The following is a 20,771-nucleotide window of genomic DNA, read 5'->3' as shown; positions in this document are numbered from 1 at the left end:
TTGATTTACTCTGTGTGTGCCTCACAAGTGTGTATTTTTTCATTTTAATGATACATTTACAAGAAGCATGGATTGGTGTTGAGGGATACTAAGCACCTGTCGCAGAATGAAATTTGATGCTATGAAATCATAAATAAGCTGTGTCCCAGCACACTTACAGCCTTCTGAGGATGACGTTCTTTTATGAGACTCTAACTGAATTCTAAATTTTCTCTGAATATTCTTTTATTAATTTTATTAAAAAGCAGAAATTTAGTGACAGACCAAGCTAAAGATTTTGAAGTTTCTTTGCTAATTTTTTCATTAACTTAATGACCTAGTTAGACTGGTTGAAAATGATTTGCATGCGAGGTCTTATCCAGCACATTTAAGGAGGCATTATAACACAGATCTCCTGTCAGATAAAAATAATTTTAAGATTAGTTTGTTTTAAATAGTACTTCTAGTAGTGGTGTCTTCATTACTGGAACAGCTGGTACCTGGAGCAACAGTCATTTGCTTTCTTCCTAAATTGATATACCAGCTGCAGCTAGTAACAGTATAGCACTTCTGTCTTCCTGAAAGATCTATTATGCAGCCAACTGTGTTAATACTGTGGACCCCTGGTGACAATTTTGGGGCTGTGGGACTCAGTTATTAACAGCACGAAGGAGTTAACCATGTAAGATGGTATTCCTAGGATTTTTTTTTTTTAGTAAAATCTCTGGGTTTTGCCTGTGTAAAGATAAACCCACACAAGTTCATTCTTAAGAATGAGAGGAATGTGAAACGGATCTACATTTTAGAAGAAAAATATTGGGGGAATCTGAGGACCTCTCTTCATTTGTACAAATAAAAAATAATTTTATTAATATACATGAAAGAACGTCAACGAAATCCTGACTAACCCCCCTCTATGGTTCTGATAAAGGTTCTCTCTACTGGAGCATGTTTGCTTCAGAAAGGCACTATTTTCATTTTTAAGAAAGGCAAACAAGACAACATTTTCGGAAGAGATAAAAAAATTATGCAGAGTGGCTCTACAACTTGTCTACGACCTGTGATTGGCACAGCTTTGATCAACTGCTGAATGGGTATTCCAGCTAGGCCAGGCTGTACAAAGCACAAGTATGAAAAGATACATATCCATCTGTAAACAAGTTATAAGCAAGCAGTTATGTATCTCAGCTGGCAGATATTTCTCCTCATCACTATGGTACAGGGTTCAAACATAAATCCCTCCTCAGCATGACACCGCAGATGCACCAGAACTGCCAAGGTGCCTCAAGATGACTTCTGAAAAGTGCAAATAAAGCTTTGTACTCCCACTACTACTGACTACATTTTGTGGGCTGATGTCATGGCTTCACCTACCTTTCTCCCGCAGGAGAAGGATATGTGTCATGCTAGGCCAGGGCAACAGATACCAATTCCTTCTCTGTTTTGTCCATAAGAACTCTGACAGATCCTCACTGAGCAGTATCATTTGCTGTCCAAATCTGCAAGGATGGAAAAGTACTGTTCCCTGTGGACAAGCAAAGCAGTGACTAGCCAGAGCAACAGAAAAATAGCAGCACATATCAGCACTGTGGGATATATATATATCTGAATCTGAGTAGCAACATACTGCCAAAGTCGTGGAGGTGTTACGAACTTTGACACAGGAAAGTTAATGATGTCTGGATTCTACAAACAACCTTCATATATGAGCTCCAGATGATAACTCAGTTAAAGTGGGCATGATCATGCCTACATAAAGGAAGGGAAATACAGACAAAGAAATACAGCAGTACAAAGTAGGTCACTGGTACAATTTACCGATAGAAGCCAAGTTTAGTGACTTGAATGCCAGTCCTCTACCTTCTAGCGCCTTCCAGCACACAGCAGCTGTAGATGAGCTTTAAGTTTGTTTTTCAGTCAAACCCCAGAACCCAAAGCAAAGAGCAAAGAAGCAAACCAGAATCATCTAACTTTATACAGCTTCAGCTGGGGACACCTAAGAAAAGAGCAATCTTAATAACCCTATCCAGTTCCAAAGAAGAGCAGAGCTGATCTTGACAGAGAACTCTGCTCAAGAGCAAACTTGTCCTTCTTCCATATGAAACTACATCAGCTCAGTGAAGGTTTAAGGATGAAAACAGTAAGGGTCAAGATACTGGAATCACAGAGAAGAAAATTTGGATCATTTATCAGTACAAAAGTAAATAATCAAATATCATCCCCCTAGCTGCTGATTCTATACACAAACATACATACGTTATTGTCTTTATGACTGTTTTCTATTCATTCTTTTCCTGATGAGATAGAGGAGAAAAAAGGAAAAGGGAAAGGAGGGAAAGAAGGAGAAGGAGGAGGAAAAAGGAAAAGGAAAAGGAAAAAGAGTAAAAGAAAAAAAAGAATATGATCAAACATGTAAATCAGATGCATTACTAATGGATGTTGCTAAACAGCTAGCAAATGTTTCTAAAAGACGAGCAAATAAATTTTACATAGCCAAGTGTCAAAAAACACACACTTTATGAGAATCTTAAAGAAAAAGATGGAATTTTAGACTGCATTGTACATACAAGACTTCACTATCACAGCTTGTGAATAATGTATTCATCCTTTCTCAACTCTTTCATATATAAAAAGTTTTGAAATATTATTTTTTTTAGTTTAGAGAAAATCACAGCAAATATTTTCATGAGCATGTATTCAGGAAAAACTGTTTGCCTTTATAGGAATAAATATACTATAAGGAGCATAAATGAGTTTTTAGAGAAGACTTCTGTTCTTCACAACTCCTTTTACACTTTATCATACCCAAAATTTTCTCTTGAAAAAAATTATTATCGAGTTGGACTCCTCTTGTTTCTCTCCTTTTTTTTTTAATGATACTTCATAATATCTTTCATTGTTGCAGGGAAAGCCTATTTAAGTAGACTGCACATTTCCTAAACCAAGTGCATCAACCAATAATTATTCATCCCTGGTGATCAGCAATAACTTACTTATATTGATTTTGTATGGATACCAACCTAACTGTTTCCTGCAATAAGATTTTCACTTCACTTTGTCATCTTTCTTGTGGCAAGACCCCTTCCTTTACATCATGTCCTCTTACCCTCTCAGCAGACTAGGACTGTTCAATGAACAGAGTCCTAAACTGTCTAAGCTGCAGTCAAATGTTTTGGAAAGTTGAAGGCGCAGAAAGTTGGATGAATTGCTCTGATAGATAAGAATATACCATAATGCATGTTATGGCTGTTTAAACAGCAACTCATTTAATCTACTAGACCTCATATTCCAGGAGGAAAGACAACATAATGAAGCACACATCCTCTCCTCCCCTGATACACCAGTGTCATTCCCGTGTGTTAGGAGTGACAGTCAGAAAATTTGCAAAATGAAAGGGAACTGATTCCTACAAGACAAAAATTAATCTTTTGAGTGTATATATGTACATGCATACTTTTATGTTATCCAAATTAAGTTCAAAGAGGTAACTTACATGACTGAAGTTATGTGTGTGCTTATGTCTTCACTTCGCAAATTGTGGTTACAAGTAAGTAGCACCTTAGATGACCATAATTAAAAAGAAAAAAAAAAGTAAGTGTGTGTAGGAGAAGATGTTAGCCTAAGCAACTTTTACTCAGGCTTTATTTCATACTTGTAGTCTTCCTGTAGATCGCACATGCAGGTCACAGAAGGTCTTATATATATATGAGACTGCATGAGTATAACTCGTGGGTTATTTATTTAAAAAGTGATTCAACAGCCCAGCCGGATATACACATGTGCATGCAAAAGAAATTTTTGCTCAGACCCCTCTCTCTTTTGCCTCTCTCCCAATGGCCTGTCTCTGCTCTGATTCTGTGCAATCTGTGTAAAGACTTATTTTCTAGTATCCACACTTCAAGGATATGGACTATGAGAGATCTACAGTACACGCATGAAAATGTGGCATATTTATGTCATATTTTCAACCAAATAACATTCTTAATGTAAGTAAGTATCTCAAAGAGCTACTCTAAGACCGATATCATACAATTTGCATCATACTACCATTCTGCAAAATTTCTCCCTTATCTTTGGGCATTTGACTGTATAAATCACTTCAGCTCAGTAGCTCTTCTTGAAAGGACTGGAAAGTTTAACTCAAATTGAGGGAAAGAGGGATGACTCTAAATATGCCAACACTTACATAGCTGTGGACAGTTTCTCCATATTTGATTTTGATTAGCTGAGAGACATTAGCTATATCTACATTGGCAATAATGTGTACCAGTAAGAGTGGATTTCTAGAATGAAGCAGCTGATGCTGAGGAACCAATGTTCACACTAAGTGGACCTCAGGTTTGTGCTCTGGACAAGGTCTAGTCTGCTCCCATGGACTAAATGCCAATTTCTGTAGGGCATCCTTAGCTTATTTTTATCCAGAAATGATCCAGAAATGATCCAAAGTACAGTAAGTCTGCAGGATCAAGAGATTTGCTTCAAAAGTGCACTTCAGATCCAAACAAAAACATTCATGGAGATTCATTGGATATTAGCTAACTCACAAATGTCAGGATTTTGAAATACGGTCAGGACTTCAGCATGTAATAAAGATAAAATCTGGTTTTATTCTTTTGAAAAAATCAGAAAGAATGTTTAAGAGGGGTCTGATTTATTTATTGAACACAGCTCAAAACACAGCACCGACTTTAGTTTACGTTTGAATTGTAAATGAAAACATTTTCTCTTTAAATAGATACACATAAATATATATCTCTTTCACCATCTGGTTGTGAAATTAGTGATAGCATAACATGAAATGTACTGAAATTTAACAGGGAAAAATGAAAATTTACTTTTAAAATCCTGAATTTGATGATCAATTCTCTGAAAAGCATTTGCATGAATAAGTAAGTCAAAATGTGTGGGACATTGGCAGCATTTAGACAAATGTCAACATTATCTGTCTCTGAAGGCATTGTTTTAGGCTCTTGTTCATCTCTTCCTTTAGTTTAAAACACCCACACATATTAAGACTATAAATGACTTTCAGCTATTTAAATACTTGCTCCTGATATAATGTCAATGGCTTTGCAAAGTCCTTGCATAATTTTACATATATTTATATTTTTAACTTACTTTTTTTCCTGCAGTTTGAGCTACATTGCTAGGTAGTTACACTGGAGATAAACTACTGAAGCAAACAAGTTCTGCATATTTATCAGACTCACGGCATACCAACTGTCCATCAGTAATAACCACGACAACAGAGCCCACACCAATATATGGAATGAAAGAATCTTTGTTTCCTGTCTTGTGGATATTGGGCAGAGGAGCAGCAGGGTTTTTTTCTCCTTTAGTGTAAAAAAATTGACCTGTATAATGCATATAATGTGTTCAAATTCAGTACATATCTCTTATTATCTTACATGATCTATAGGAAAAATAATGCCAACAGGCTGATTACTTATATCATTGTTTTTAATGTGTTTTTTACTAGTGATACTTGGAGATAATTAAAGAAAATGAGCAACATATTGGAATTATTTAATACATTGAGGAAACCATTACTTCAGAATCAATCTCTGGGGCTGGACTCTCCTAAGAAACAAGTTAAATATCTATTCCAAGGAAAACAAGTAAAGAAGCAGAAGGCAGAAAAGCAAATAGAGTATTATGAGTTTTACAGCGTGGTACTTTTGATTGATGTTTTTTTCTGTTATTTTAATAATTTTGTCATCTAGTCTGATGATTCATGAATGTAGTAGACTAGCAAAGAATTGACAGCATTGCCCTTTTCTCCCCTTCCCTTATTCCTTTGAGCTTACTTCACCTTGCAGTTACAAATTTGACATTATTAATGTCAAGACTAGGAATGGTCTTGGAAGCTAACTATTTAATCTAAAGAGCATTGCAGTGGCTGGATGTAGAGAAATTTAATCAGTAATCCTTTATTTCTCTTTCAGGTAGGCAGACATGCCCAGCTCTTTTAGTTGCTGCACTGCTCAGCATAGAGAGAACTCCCTCCTTACCAATGCAGACAACATCAAACTTTAGATGAATATTTATAAAAAACACACATTAAAAATAAAATAAAGTCAGAAGGATGGACTTTCTAGTCTCCAAGGTTTCAATGTAGTTTTGATAACTACTCTGACAAATAATGCAGTCTTTCCTCTGCTTCATTCCCTTTCTATTGAAAGGAACTAATACTTTCCTGCCTCACAGAGCTGCTTCAAGAATAATCATTGCAGTGTTCAGATGTCTTAAGGATGAGGCCCATAAAAGTACCTTCGTGGATCACAACATTTTATAGAGAAGGGAATTCATTTTGTATAGGATTGAATACAGTTTTGCAAAAAAAAAAAAAGTCCAGTCTTTCTAAAACAAAAGAATTGTTTATACATTGCTTTTTTATTGACAATATACCTAGTTTTTCTACCCCGGGTAATAAAATTATGCTATGGCAAAACAGTGAAAGTTGCTGCTAGACTCATATGGCAGAATTTTACACTCAACTTGCTAAAATAGGAGTGATGCAGTGCAGGCAATTCAGAAACAGGCCCTACACAACTTTCAGACATGGCAAATGAAGCCTTGCAATCCATGTGTCAGAATGGTAAATAAAGTAAACCAATCTTGCTTGTGCCCCATATGAAAGAAGAACATGATTTTGCCTTATGTTTTGCATTACAAAAAAAGTGCCAGAATTCCTGCATTGTTGCCATTTAACTTTTCTGATCATACGAGAGTAGTTTGCCAGCACAGAAATTACTCAGAAGAAGTAGATACTGTACTTTTTAAAAATGTCACAGTAACATATACCTTTACCAAAAAGAAATGTTGAATAAAACTGGTCACTGTTTCAAGTTTTCAGCATCTTTATTACAGCGCTTAAACTGCACAAATGCCGTCTGCCAGAATTCATTAGGCTTATGTGTGAATCTCCTGATTCCACAAACACTCATCGATTTTTTTTCTAGGACTCTACTACTGGCATCAATTAGGGTTAAACTAGAAGCAGTACCTGCTGTTGGACTGATACAGCTGGGGTTGACGAGATGGAGCTATTAACTGTCTTTTATTATAGTGCTGGAAAAGTGTTCTAAGACTCTACAAGAAATACACTGCACTAATAACTTCAATGAGTTGTTTTTTTCCTGGCTTACACTTTACCAGTTTATGCTTTGGTTCTCACAATAAGAAAAACATTGTTAAAGCAATTAGACTGCTCTGCACTGCATTTTTACTGTTGATCCGTAATTCACATAAACCATAATACCTAAATATCTATAGGCTGATGTTTTTTGATGCAATGACTCAGGTTAAACATCCAATGTATTTTGACACCCCAAAGAAAATGTCTTTGGTTTCTGTGTTAGGAAAGACCAGACAAACTCTGCTCTCTTCAACAGAGTAATACTACATTCACTCCAAGATACAAGAAAAAAAAGATAAGACTCAGGTAATCAGCTTAGTGATCACCAGCTTACTCCAACATCACTGTTGAAAAGCAATGACACCAGAAGAATCTGAATAGAACAACCTCTGCTGAATGGCACAGGGTCATCCCCAGGGAATATTGCTTGCTCACTGCCATAGTCAAAGGGAGGAAAGATTTTACTAATTAAAACACATTTATTGACATTACCTTCTGAGATATTGGAATAGAAAATTCTCTCTCATCCTGCCTCACCTTACGCTTTTTTAAAGGGCAAGTGTAAATGAGTGCCAGAGCACTTCCAAAGTCCTAGGGAAGGACAGAACATCAAAATACTGGTGTACACATGCCTGACAGTCCTAATGCTTATTGAAGCAGCACACAAAATACCTACTTTGCTTAAATTTGTCTGAAATTTACTTTGTATATAAAGAATATATAAAGAAAGTATGCAAGCACATACAGAACTCTGAAGGTTTTTGAATTTACAAGATAAGTAAGGACTTCATCCACAGAAGAAAAGCAGTAGGTATAATAAAGGTTTCCTTTCATTTACTTTACACTTTACAGTGTATCAGACAGTCAGACTTACATGACACGATTTCAACTCTTATCCATATTGGCAGGTCATTTTATTTCCATGAAGCAGATCGCAAAGCGTCATTTAAATGACCTATTGCATTTTCCAAAAATAGCCTAAGATTTGTATAAAAAGACAGAAATCTCACAGCATGAAGACATTTGGCAATATTGACAGTCTGTACCTACAGTGTCTTCTGCAGCTGTGTTTGAGTTAGGGCTCCCTCCAGCACCCCCTCAAGGCCACGTTTGCCTGAGCAGAGATCGAGCTGGTTCCTTCTTGGCTAAAGGCAGAGAGAACCACTGCCAGCAGCGGGGCTTATTGGCCGCCCAGGCTTGTGCCCAACCTCAACCCTTGAGCCAACACAACAGTAAGTATTGCCCCGGTCATGACTAGCACAGGGGTCTGGAGCTTAGACCAGCCTGATAGCTACTGGATCCTCTAAGGGGCTCGCAGGGGGCTCTGAGGAGGCTCAGCTAGCTTTATGCAGAAGATCTTCAGCCAGGGACATGTACGAGAAAACTAGAGAAACAGTTACTGTGAAATGTTCGGTAGGAGGAAGCATGTAGAGTTTGCAAAGCATGGATATTTGCAACAATATCACAAAAGTCTTGCTAACTGGACATTTTTCTCGACATCACATTAGGATGCTGACCTGCAATTTTAAACTTTTCTAATGTTGTATTATTACTATCCTCCCAGTATTTATTTAAATTTATTTATATTTATATTTTATATTTATATATTTATATTTATTTATATATATTTCATATTGAATTCCTTCTACTGTTTTAATCCTCAGTCTCATAAGGTCCTTTCACCATACTTCACATTCTGCCTTTGTCTTTACTAATCCAAATAGCTTAGTATCACCAGCAAATATTATCACCTGGATATTCACCCCACTTTTTCAGATAATTCATGAACTTGTTAAACAACATAGGCTCCAGCCTAGATCCTCACTAAATATAGCACGATGGAGTCCAGGATGCAAAATTATAGTGTTTTTTTCTGTGATCAGTTTTGTATTTTCATGACATAAAGGGTCACTAATTCATCTGTCACTGAAAATTGACTATTTTTAAATAAGCAGTAGCCAGGTCATAAAGGCATCCAGTTCAACAGCATCAATAAGAGATTCAGCTTACATATTCAGAGACTAATAGATACCAGTAGTTAAAGCTGGTGCTGGAAGACAGGAGTTTTTTTCCAAACGCTGCTTTGTTCTCTACCCACACTTTTCCCCCTGCTGTGGAGGTGCGGGACAAACATCTGCACACAGCTGTTTTAGACAAAACATACTGTGTTTCTGAAGCTTTTATTTACTGTTTGGGTTAACACTGCCCTGCCTCAATCTAAAAAATTTTGGATACCATCACTTGGGGGAATAATGTCTGAAGACAGCAAAGCACAGGTATGTGAACCTACAGGAAGCAAAATGTGATATTTTAACTAGTTGATGGAAAATATCAGTAACAAGTAACAGAATACCTTGACACTGAGATGTAAGATATTGGGCAACCTCCGGACCCCCAGCTTTACTGTAGTCAGTGGCAGAACTCCCACTAGTTTTAAAAGGACCAAGATTTCATCTCTTTCATTGCCCCCTGTCTGTTTCTAACTACAGCATTATTTCTACAATTTCTGAATTTGTATAAAATCATTCTTTCTTGCCATCTTACTTCTTGGGTATTTCTTCACATCTTATTCCATACATACTATTTTAATCTGTTTTTCTGCTGCCCTTTTTACATTTTATAGTGCAGCAAGAATCAACAACTGTTTTTTGTTCTTCTGCGTGTTTATGAAATGAAATCTTCCTCTAGAAGAAAATGATATTTAAGGTGGTAACCAATAAAACTATATGTGGTTTACTTTCACTCTGTGCCAATGGTGATGGATATTTTCTTCAGTGTATTAAATTACTATGTTTGTCAGCCTTTCCCCTTCCTTTTTCACCTTTCCTGAGATATCTACCTCCAGGCTGATTTCACCTGAAGTATGTCTTGCTTAAGCACCTCTCTCCTTAGTCGTTCACTCTGGCCTGGAAATAAAAGAGAAGGGCAGTTTTTAACCAGATTGTTCTTGTGGTTGAATTCATTTTGTACTCCCAGAAACAATATAACCTCTCTTTGACAAATGAATCTACAATCTTAATGGATTATCTGGAATTTTATAATCAATATTTAGATTGAGTAAATGGTCAGGAATAAGGAGGAAGAGAGAGAGAGCCAAGAGTGACCTAACAGTGAGACCCAACAGCGTTCATGTAACAAAAGTTTTTCTACTCTGGGGATACCTTAATTTTGTTTTTTGTTGTTCTTTTCCAGTTGGAAGACATCTAGTCTAACTTGTTTTGCATTTGAATTAATGTATAGCAAAGACAAGGACCACTTATGAAGGTAGTTCCTTTTATGAGGCCTAGCAACGTATCTGGCAAAAGTAAGCAAGCTTTTGAGTACACAAGGCTTTCTACAGATCAGAACACAAGCTGCAGAGTTCAAAGTTAAATGTAAGGTGGGACCATTGCTCAGAATTTAATTGGATATGTACCAGATCATCTCTAAGGAATAAAGCACTTGCAACTTTTGCAGCAGAGTGGATGTCAGGGACACGGAGGCAGAAAAAAGGATTATAAAATAGTTATCTCTAGAGGGAGAGGAGAGACAGGTCATTTACAGCCTATGGAAGGTGGAGATGTGTGAGAGAAAGGGAAACTGTCCCTACCATCAAAGCAATATCTGCACTGAGTCCACTGCTTTTGGTATTATATAGTGTTACAAATTTTAGTTTGATATATATGCACTCTAATCGCCCTCAGAAGCACAGGTCTTCTGCAGCTTGAGACTTCTGCCATAAAAAGACTCTCAAACCAGGTAGGACTTAGCTGCAGCACCTGATAAAATTGCCAAAACCAAATCATCTTAGTTTCTATTTATAACTTCCACACAAGGATGTGAACTGTAGTAGCTGAAAACTGGATGCATTTCTTCCACTTTTGCTTCTCCGATAGGTTGGTGCTGGACACCTGATTGGAAAATGTTTTCTTTTTCTTGAAAAGTATGCTTAGTTTAAAATTGATTGATTCTTGCTAGAAAAAATGTTTTTATTTGAGGATATTTGAGATTTTATTTGAAAAATAAATTTGAGTTTTGTTAATGTTATATACTCATACATGATTATTGAATTTCAATAGTGACATTCAAAAGAAAACTTCTGTAGATGTAATGCTTTTCCTTACCAGTTTACTTTCTACAACCTCTTTTATATTTCCCTGTCAATGGTGACAATATAAACTACAGACAAATACTGGTGCCATTAACACCATTTACTCAGTTGTGTCCAGAAGTCTCTTGAGACCTGGCACCTTCATACTAACAGGAGTATCTCCACAGGCTTTCAGCCTCTGTACTGATGTCTGAACTCTAGGCCAATATAGTCCGCTGACTATAGAGTTAGAGTTTTAACTCTTTCTGTTTGTGACCTCCCTACCAGTCAAGAACAATGGTCACCACCTTTTACATCTCCTAAAACGTGGGTTACAACTCAAGAAATTGATCCTTCCTTTTCATTTTGATCTGTCTTCATCCTGAATTCATTCTTTCTCCTTTCAAGCAATCAATGAAAACAGAGTTTTCATCTTTGTTTGATCTGCAAATACCTCATATAACTTTCATGAATGCTACAACCACAGGCAGAAGGTGTTGCTATTACCAGTATTTGTGCTTCTGATTTTCCCACTATGAGCTACCTGAAGTAAATCAATGAATAAGTGAAGACATTGAATCAACAAGAAGCATTCTGTTATATCTAAGTTGCTCATCTCTACAACACATGACAATAAAACTGGGTCTTTACACACCTTGTAAAAAGATGAGCTTGCAAAAGTAAACATTAAATGCAAGTTTGAGTTGCTCATGGGAGTTTTGCATTTCCATGGCTCTACTTTCATCCCGCAATTTCATGTGCAGCTGTCAAAATTGCTTTGTGTCTCATATACTTTATGCAATATACAGGATACAAAGCTTTCAAAGTCATCACTTTTTTCTCTAGCTAACAATAAGTGAGAGAGAAGTTAAATGGTCTCAGCTCAACACGAGATGAGAAGTGCAGAGTTCTGCCCCCAGTTCTGATTCCTTTTATACTTTCATGTTATTTCATGTCTTCATCAGTTTTCATATCTGTAAAATTGTGACAATATTAGGCAGCTAATGTTTGGGAAGAGAACGATGTGAGGATCAAGTGATGCCTTCTAGAACATTTGGAAGATAAATAATTAAAATCACATTAATTTTTACTTGAAAATATGCACAGTAAATGCTCAGCTGATGATTAAACAACACCTGGGAGAGGCCTGCTAGTAGGAAAGATGGGAGAATGGATGTTCAAAGTGAAGAGAAACATGTAGGGTAAGGTCAAGTAATCAAAAGCAATCAAGTTAAAAAAAATTACTGCTCCTTTCCAGCGAGGTGCAATAACAGATCACATGCATCTTACGATGTTGGAATGCTGAATAAAAGCAGGTAGCTTAGATCTTAGTGGATTCATTTCACTTCACATGTGCACAGCTGGTTCTGCATTTTAGCTAAGAAATCAGTTAATTCGGTAAGCCAGACTAACATGATCATGTGTGATTGTCTGATTACACCTTAAATTACCATCTAAAGCTCACTAAGGCCAACAGGAATTTCACCCTGGTGTCTGCAGACAGAGGTGGGTATACGAATTGCTCTGAGTTAACATGTGCTGAACAAGCTCATTGTTGTAACTACAGTTCCTGCCCTTTCAAATTAAAATTATCCAGAAATGAGCAACTGCGATGTCCTTCTCAAGAGAGTGAATTAACAGGTTACTCGTAGCAGTACCTGTAACTCTCATCTCCTTGAAGGCGGCACAGTACAAATGTCTAATGCAAATGATACAAGTCTCTTTCTAGAACTTTTGCTTCAGTTGTGAGCATAGAATCTGATAAGCTAGCAAATCCCTTGTGACAGTTTTAATGAAACATTATCATGATTCTCTTAATAGAAATCTTGCAGAAATATAATTAAGAAAAGATCAGATTAATCAGGGTGGAGGTATTGACAGAGACTTAGACTATTTTTTTTCTTTGAAGGTCAGTAGCATTTAAATTATGTACATGTATTTATTTTCCTTTAATTCTATCTTTTTTTCTTTCAAGTTAACTCAGTGCTTGTGAATAACACCAGATTGAGTGCCACAGCACTGGAAATTTGTTTGCCTCAGAACAGATTCTGCACAAGCAGTCCAAATTTCCTCCCTGGACTGCCCTGTCATCCAGACATCCACATGACAGATAAAAGAATGTAAAATCAGAGTGTGCACACAGAAAATGATGTCATTTTAAGCCTGAAAAAAGTGGTCCACATGAATTTCATTATATTAAAATCTACCTGCTAAAAAATGCATAAATGGGTATTGTGTTCGTATTTCAGATGCAGTGAACAAATTATTAACCACCAGAAAAGCGCTCCGTTCTGCTCACAGATACACAGCAGAGAACTGCTCTGCGTGCTGCTCACCAGCACTGTTTCTGCCTTCGTGTATGGGGAAATGTCTAAACATGATGAGAATTTCTTAGGAGCGAGTCAAACAAAAAATACCATTCTGTTACGTACACCCCATATTGCCAAAAGGCAGTGGTGGCTATAATGCTTTTCATGGGGTTGGGGTCGCAACAGAAAATTCTGTAGCAGACATATGTGTACATATATGTATGTCAGCATGTGTAATGCCATGGAGTTTTAAGAGAACAAAATCACACAAAACAAGACAGTATAGGTGAGTCATTGGCAAGATAATACTGACAAGCTGAGAATATTCAGTTGTTGCACCCTGGAAAAAAGAAAAAAAAGTGACTATTACTTTGAAAAGGACTTTGTAATGTTTTCCTATGTACCCCTTCTTGTGTTCAGCACAAGTCACCTCATGCTTGTCTGCAAGCTTGAGAAGAGCCAGCCAAAATCCCCACTAAGAGCTACTGTGCAGGTGTACAACACACAGGAAAGTTGTAATGTGTTTAAACGTTAGGAATATATGTATATATATGAACTACATATATACACACACTCAGAAATGCATGCATATACAAATGGAAATGTGCTACATGTATAATAACTAACACTTTTTGCCTTCTTTTATCTTGATAATGAGGAACCTATATTGTTTTGCTCATATATTTTGTTCTCTTGAACCTTCAATTTGTTAAGCTGCTCCTGCATGTTACTATTAAAACAGAAAAATAAAGAAAGAGTTTAGCAAGGTTTATAAAGTTCTGGTGGCGTTGGACCTTACTGTCCCTGCATAAGAAAAATTAAAACTGCTACCTTGTTAGCGGTTTTAAACTGTGTTGGGACATGGCTCTGCCTGAGGATCAGACAACTGGGTATTTTTCTCACTATTCTGGGGAACTAAGGCACAAAAAAGAATCAGAACTTTTTAATCTTAGCCTACACATATGCTATTTTATGGAACTTCACAGTACCAAGAAAACACACAAAGCACAGTAAAGTATGTACCTGCAGGTTTTCTCTGCAGAATCCCTCCAACTTGCAGAAATATGTCACATGTCAGCAGCATATTCCAACTTCGCATTTTAGCCTAGGTCTGATACCTGGATCTCTGCTAAAGGGGGCTACCTTTTGCTGGGTAACTTGTTAGATTTTTACAGCACTTCCATATTACATAGGCAGAGGATTTCCAAACCTTTGATTTAACGTTCAAGTTAAACGGTCAAGGTATATTAAGAGATTACTTTTTTTTTATTTTCAGCTTTAAATGTGTCAACATGAAGTACTATTTCAAGATATCTAACTGTGAGCTAGACTAAACCCCATCAGTTTCTAAACTATATTTTGATTTGCAACCTGACACTTCTTGAGATAGTCTTCTAAAAACAGACATAAAATGAATTGAGTGTGTAGGCCGATAACAGCTGACATTGCTGTAAATCTGTGTTCTCCTCCAGGTGGCTTCCAAAATTAACTACTCATCCCTAACTGTTTAGTGAAATTGTCAGCTGATTTAATAGATGCATTAAACTCCTATTTATAAATTACTGTGACATTGTTAGTGCCACAGTTCTATAATAAGCAATATAAATGCCAATGCACCTATCACTATATTGTGCCCTGCTATCATGGCTGGAAGAAGAAAATAGAAAAACTGTAATTCCAGGTCACATGAAATAACCTACACTTTGTAATACACTTCATATCTCTTTAAAATTTAACACAATAGTATTACAGAAAGAATTAGTTTGTACATATATTGTTGTAGAATAATGTTAAATTATCATAACAATAAAACAAAGGTATTTCTGCAATCAGTCAGGAACTTGATTCTATTTCATATCTTAAAAAAATTCAATGATTTTTTAAAAATCACATAAAATCTAAAGATATTGATTAGCCACCATTGGATGTATTTTGGTATGTTAAGGATGGCTATGAATTTATATTGGGCATTATTTCATCTTCGGGATTTAAAAGCACAATTTCTATGAAGTAAGAACTTCTTCCATTCAGTGCTCTGCCTTCTTTGAGTGCTTATGGAGGAGCAGAGGAATATTGCTAATATCCCCAACATCTTTTTTTTTCCTTTAAAGAGATAAGCAAAGAATGACTTATTCAAAAACTGGCAGGTTCTTTTTCAGGTAGGTTGAAAGAAATGGTTAATACAGATAAAATAAGCTATAATAAACATGAAATGGAAGCTGAGAAGGTAATAAACACAGTTTCAAAAAATGATTGTCTGGAATGCATTTCATGTTCTGGAAACAGATTTTCTGACTTAATGTTATAGATGTACTAACTACATATCCTAAATTATTTTGTGTTTCACCAGCCAGATCCCTCTGTATTTTATTTTATTTAGTAGGTAAAAGCATCATATTTTCTTGAAGTATACCATAAGTACTCAAGAAGCATCACTGTTATGTATACTACAGTGGAATTACATCTCTTTCCTCATATTTGAAAAAAAGGTCTTTTCAGCAACTTGAAATAATTTTTAAAAATACCTTCAGGTTTAAAAACATACCTGTGATGTGATAAGCTTTACTCTTAATGAAAATATCCTATTAATTACGAAGTTACTTCTTAATTAAAATGCATTGATAATAGGCAATTTTGTGTAAAAATAATACGGTTTTGGCAGCCTACAATTGACCCTAAACGCTTATCCAGCCTACAAAGGGATAAAGACTCATGAATTACAGTGGTGCAGTGATAGCGTCTCTGTCTTCTGAGGTAAAAAGCACAGCAGTCGTGTTGCCTGCACTACAGCCCTGCATGTGATTAGAGCCCTTGTTTGCATCCTTAGCTAGTGGTCAGAAGAAAGATATGTTAGAGAAAGTATCATTTGTAACACCTGGAAGTAACAAATATGCAATTTATCATGTTGTGATCTCCCTTTCTTCTTCAGACTGTAAAACAGACTCACCATACTATCGTTGTGATATAAACACACGGCTTTTCAGATCTTTTTGACTAATATGCTTTAGTGCTTAACACTAATGTCTGAATCTGTAATATCCAAGCACGTTGTGAGCCGGTTTGTCAAATCACCTAGCGAACCACCTACAGTTTTCTGCTGTTCTATTCATACATCCTCTACTTATAAGACTTTTTCTTGGAAGGGCAGGAAGGGAAATTAATTTTCTGTGAATTTTAGTTATATTTAGAAAAATTACTCCTTCCCAGCCTTTATACTAAAAACAAAGAGTTAAAATATGATGTTAAGGTAGAAACTGAAGCATGATGCCTCATTTTCATTGTACGTAAACCTGAACCCACCCTCTAGGGCAGCAGCATTTGGGGGCCCAGGAAACGAATCCTTGACCTCTTATTTTCATCTAGTAAGGGCCTCCACTCAAACCGAAAATTATACATAACATGCATTAATATATTATATACAGTGCTACCTTTTTTTTTCAGGTCTCATTATCAGCTTTCCTTTCTGAAAACTCTATTGCCTAAATTCATTCCCCCCACCACATACACACAGCAAGCAGGCTATCAAATTACTTATGCACTGCTAAAGAAATAGTGGCCACAAAATGAGAAAGAGAATTGTATACATTCTGTGCAAGTGTGGCTGTGCATATGTGTGCACTGAGAATAAAAGCTACAATGCATGAGTTTGAATTATAAAGCAATAAATCATATTAGGAATACATGAAAAGAGTCTGAACAATCAAAAAGAAAAGCAAATGATACCGAGGCATACAATAACAGAGCAAAAAGCAGTTATCTGTGTTGGCTGAAAACCAATTGGAGTAATCCTACTGATCACAGAAATGACTGTGTGCATTCTGGGCTAAAAATTTCTGGGTTCAAGTCTTATCCTTGAAACTGGTCTGACATTTGCTGTTAAAAATAAAGTACAATATTACAGTAGATTCTATAAAAGTTAGTTGTTGTGCACCATTAACTTATTTCAGGACTTCCAATTATTTTTTTTTTTATTCCAAAACCAGGATAAGGAAATAAGATAAACATCATAATAATGCCTACAATAGCTACAGGAGAGGCTGGAAGGTGAGGGAGATGGACAGACAGAACTACTGTCTGTTGAAGAAGATTGGTCCCATCAGAAACATGCACATATTTATAGCACATTTTACTATTTTTCTGTGTCATTTCAACTTTTAAAGAAAGAGTGAAAAATTACCTTTCCCACATACTGAGGTTCGGAGCCCATGTACTCCTCCAGCACAAAAAACTGATTCCACACCCAGCCTCGCTTGACTCGCTGGGCAGATGATCTCCTCCCTGGCACTGGGACAACATTTTCTCTTGGCTCTGCTTCTAAAGTCTGCTGTGGTTGTGGATGCAGTGGCGTTAGGAGACCTCCATCAAACAGGACCCAGAGAAGCAAGGATAAGCAGTTCCTTGTAAGCATTGGCAACAGCTTCCCTACAGCAAGTAATAAAAACTCCAGCACTTAATGCAGAGCAGAGGAATCCAGGTTTGAGGTGTCTGTGGCCTCCACCACTTTGCTTCTGATTTTATTGCGGAAATGCTAATGCAGGCATTAATCCTTCTGATGACAAGGGTTTTGCCGCATTAAATTCCATCTAAAGGGACCTATAAAAGAGATTTACATAGCAACATCAAATTACATAAAATTACATTGAAGCGTTCATCAAAATTCTCACACCTAGTTAGTTTCTAGAGACAGACAGAAAAGATTAGGAATCAGAGTTTTAAAAATGATTACTATTTTGATTGTAGCACTAAGCTGCTCTAGAACATTGTCTGGTTATTATAGAAATAGCTCATTCTGGCTCTGCTCAGCATTACTTTTGTGACTCTCTGAAGACAAGAACACAGCCTTGCTGTATGACCCAGTTATCAAACAAAACTGTTACATGTCAGTGATGTCAAAAGTGTTTACTCTGGATTCACGCAGAAAATATAGGGGAAGAGATGAGACACTTTTCTACACTGCTCTCAAGAGCTGGAATGCTTTTCCAGAAAAGTGCCTTGGAAGAATCCCCTTTCTATGGCTGGACATGGATGAAGTTTATACTGAACCTTAGTCTCGGGAGAACAGATGTGTATGAATAAACTAAATATATGAATATGAATAAACTAAAAAATGGGAAATAATGCCCATACAGCTAAATACCACAAAGCTACCAACACACCATATGCAGTCTATGACTGGAATTCTCTTCTCAGGACAAGCCTCACCTCAAAATAATAGCTATGTTGCTCTTCAGGACTACCATAAAATAAATTAAAAAATGATGTCCTGATACAGAGAAAATGATGGAACTGCAGTCAGTGTAGAAAATGAAATAACACAGAAACCAGTAGGGTAAGACAATGATATTTATACTGAAAAATGTCAGGTACACAGATTAAAAATAAATCAGTGCTAACTAACTATAGGGCTGAGACAGAAATATCACATCATGGTGACAATTACAACTGTGGTGATCCTTGTAGCAGCCAAATGCCATCAGCAAAACAAAACAAAACAGGAAAAAAACAACCCTTAAAGGAATTGTTATACTACCATATTGCTCTATTTATACCAGTGTAGACCATTTTAATAGAAGGACAGTTGGACAAATACACTATGTTTTGTAGCCACAGTATAATTAACAGAGGTGCTTTCTTCTCATATTCAATAAAATGTAGCCTTAGCATAGCTGTCATCTGCACCTCTGCATCAAATTCAGTGATGATAAAAACCAGTGAAAATGAGCACTTATATAATCCAAAAATCCAGTGACCCAGCCCACACTAAAGACACTGTGCAGACTGCTCAGTCTACAGAGTGCATGCTGAAATGAATGGAGCTACTCTGGAAGTTAGAATTAGTCAATAAACGGAAACGCAACAGCTACGTTCATTTTTGGGTGGGCATTAGCAAGTACTGGGGCAACATGCAAAGACTTTTGTGTTAACTTTTCCCCACTACTCAAGCTACTGATGTTTCTTTAAACAGAGAGAATGGCTTTCATGAGGCTCCTAATGCTTAAACTGAGCCCTCAAATGTTCAGGAGGCCCAGGACATTTATTTGATGAACAGACTTTCCCTTTCATGTTTCTTCTTCATTATGGGGTGGACAATCAGCAGTCTGTATGTTGCACTACTTTGAAGCAAAGAGGATCGAAGGTGTTTTTTGACAACCAACATTTCTATAAATCATAGTTCTATTCTAACAAATTTGTGGATTGAAGACTTGAGAATAAATTAATAATTCTGTTTCATTAAGACTTACAACCTAGGAATGAAGTGCAAGTCTACACTATGGTTTACTGTTTGTCAGGTACAAAAAATACTGCTTCTAGGATTTAAGATAGATGCATCTTACATTAAAAAAAAAAAGCAATATATATCACTACGCAATTCACCACATTGTTAAGGCCATATCATGCCATTGATTTTTAAGCAGAAGTCTCCACCAAATCAATAACGGGTTCTGCTTAAAAATCAGTTACACAATATGGACCTCAGTAAAAAAGACATGGTAAATTACCTTACCATATATATTTTCTCACTGCAAACACTGCCAAAGGTTATATTTTCCTTATGAATAATATTATTATGATCCATAACAATAAATAGCATAGAAATTTCTATTTGTTAGCTACTTGCTGAAGTATCTAAATGGAAAGGATTTATAACTGGGAAGCTGGAAAACCTAACAAGTTTTGAGGAAGAAAAAAAAAGCAACTGGAAAAATAACTGCAGTTTCTATTCTAAATATAGAACAAGCTTTCCCATTCTGATTAGAAAGGCTATGTTTGGATCTTAATAAAAAAGAAGAGAATAGAGATGTGGTGAAAATATATCCAGTGAAGGTGACCTACCTTAACAAAGGATTAAAGCTTGCTATCTGAGGGAGGGAAGGAATCCTATCTGCTCACGATCCTTTTAAAAAAGAAAAAATCCTAATTTACACTCAACGCATTGCAATTTTTTGCCATCTAGAGCAAAATATTCCTAGGTACAATACATATTTCACAGATCCCATTTGCATTATCATTTGTATTCTTTGGATTTTATTCTAGCAAAGAACCACACTGCTGACCTACACTCACACAGGACCATACCATGTTGCAGAACCACACTCAGTATCAGTATACGTGGAACGTATTTCTGTTAACAACTTTATTTATTTAACAGTTCACATTATTTTTTGTGCTTCCCTCTTCAATGCATTCACCAGCACATCACATTAGGTTCAGATTGTGTTCCTCCATAATTCAGTTCCAAGACTTCCAACCTCCTGAGCCTCTCTTGACCCACTGT

The 20,771-nt window shown here is 36.4% G+C and overlaps 1 protein-coding gene across 3 annotated transcripts in view; it reads right to left on the bottom strand.

Annotated features, from left to right (window-relative positions):
* Positions 1-20,771, bottom strand: part of CDH12 (cadherin 12) — a 235,344-nt gene that overhangs the window by 148,865 nt on the left and 65,708 nt on the right. For 2 of the 3 annotated variants that reach the window (XM_067290983.1, XM_067290982.1), the window contains exon 2: positions 17,673-18,088. In XM_067290983.1, coding sequence (XP_067147084.1) covers positions 17,673-17,903 — 231 coding nt within the window. In that variant the 5' untranslated portion in view covers positions 17,904-18,088. Of the gene's footprint in view, positions 1-17,672; positions 18,089-20,329; positions 20,374-20,771 lie in introns of those variants that run through there. The other variant, XM_067290984.1, reaches the window with a different exon arrangement.

Source organism: Apteryx mantelli, chromosome 2 (genome assembly GCF_036417845.1).
Source record: "Apteryx mantelli isolate bAptMan1 chromosome 2, bAptMan1.hap1, whole genome shotgun sequence".
Taxonomy (NCBI): domain Eukaryota; kingdom Metazoa; phylum Chordata; class Aves; order Apterygiformes; family Apterygidae; genus Apteryx; species Apteryx mantelli.
Note: the sequence above shows the minus strand (reverse complement) of the source record. Positions and strands in the feature narration are given on the sequence as shown.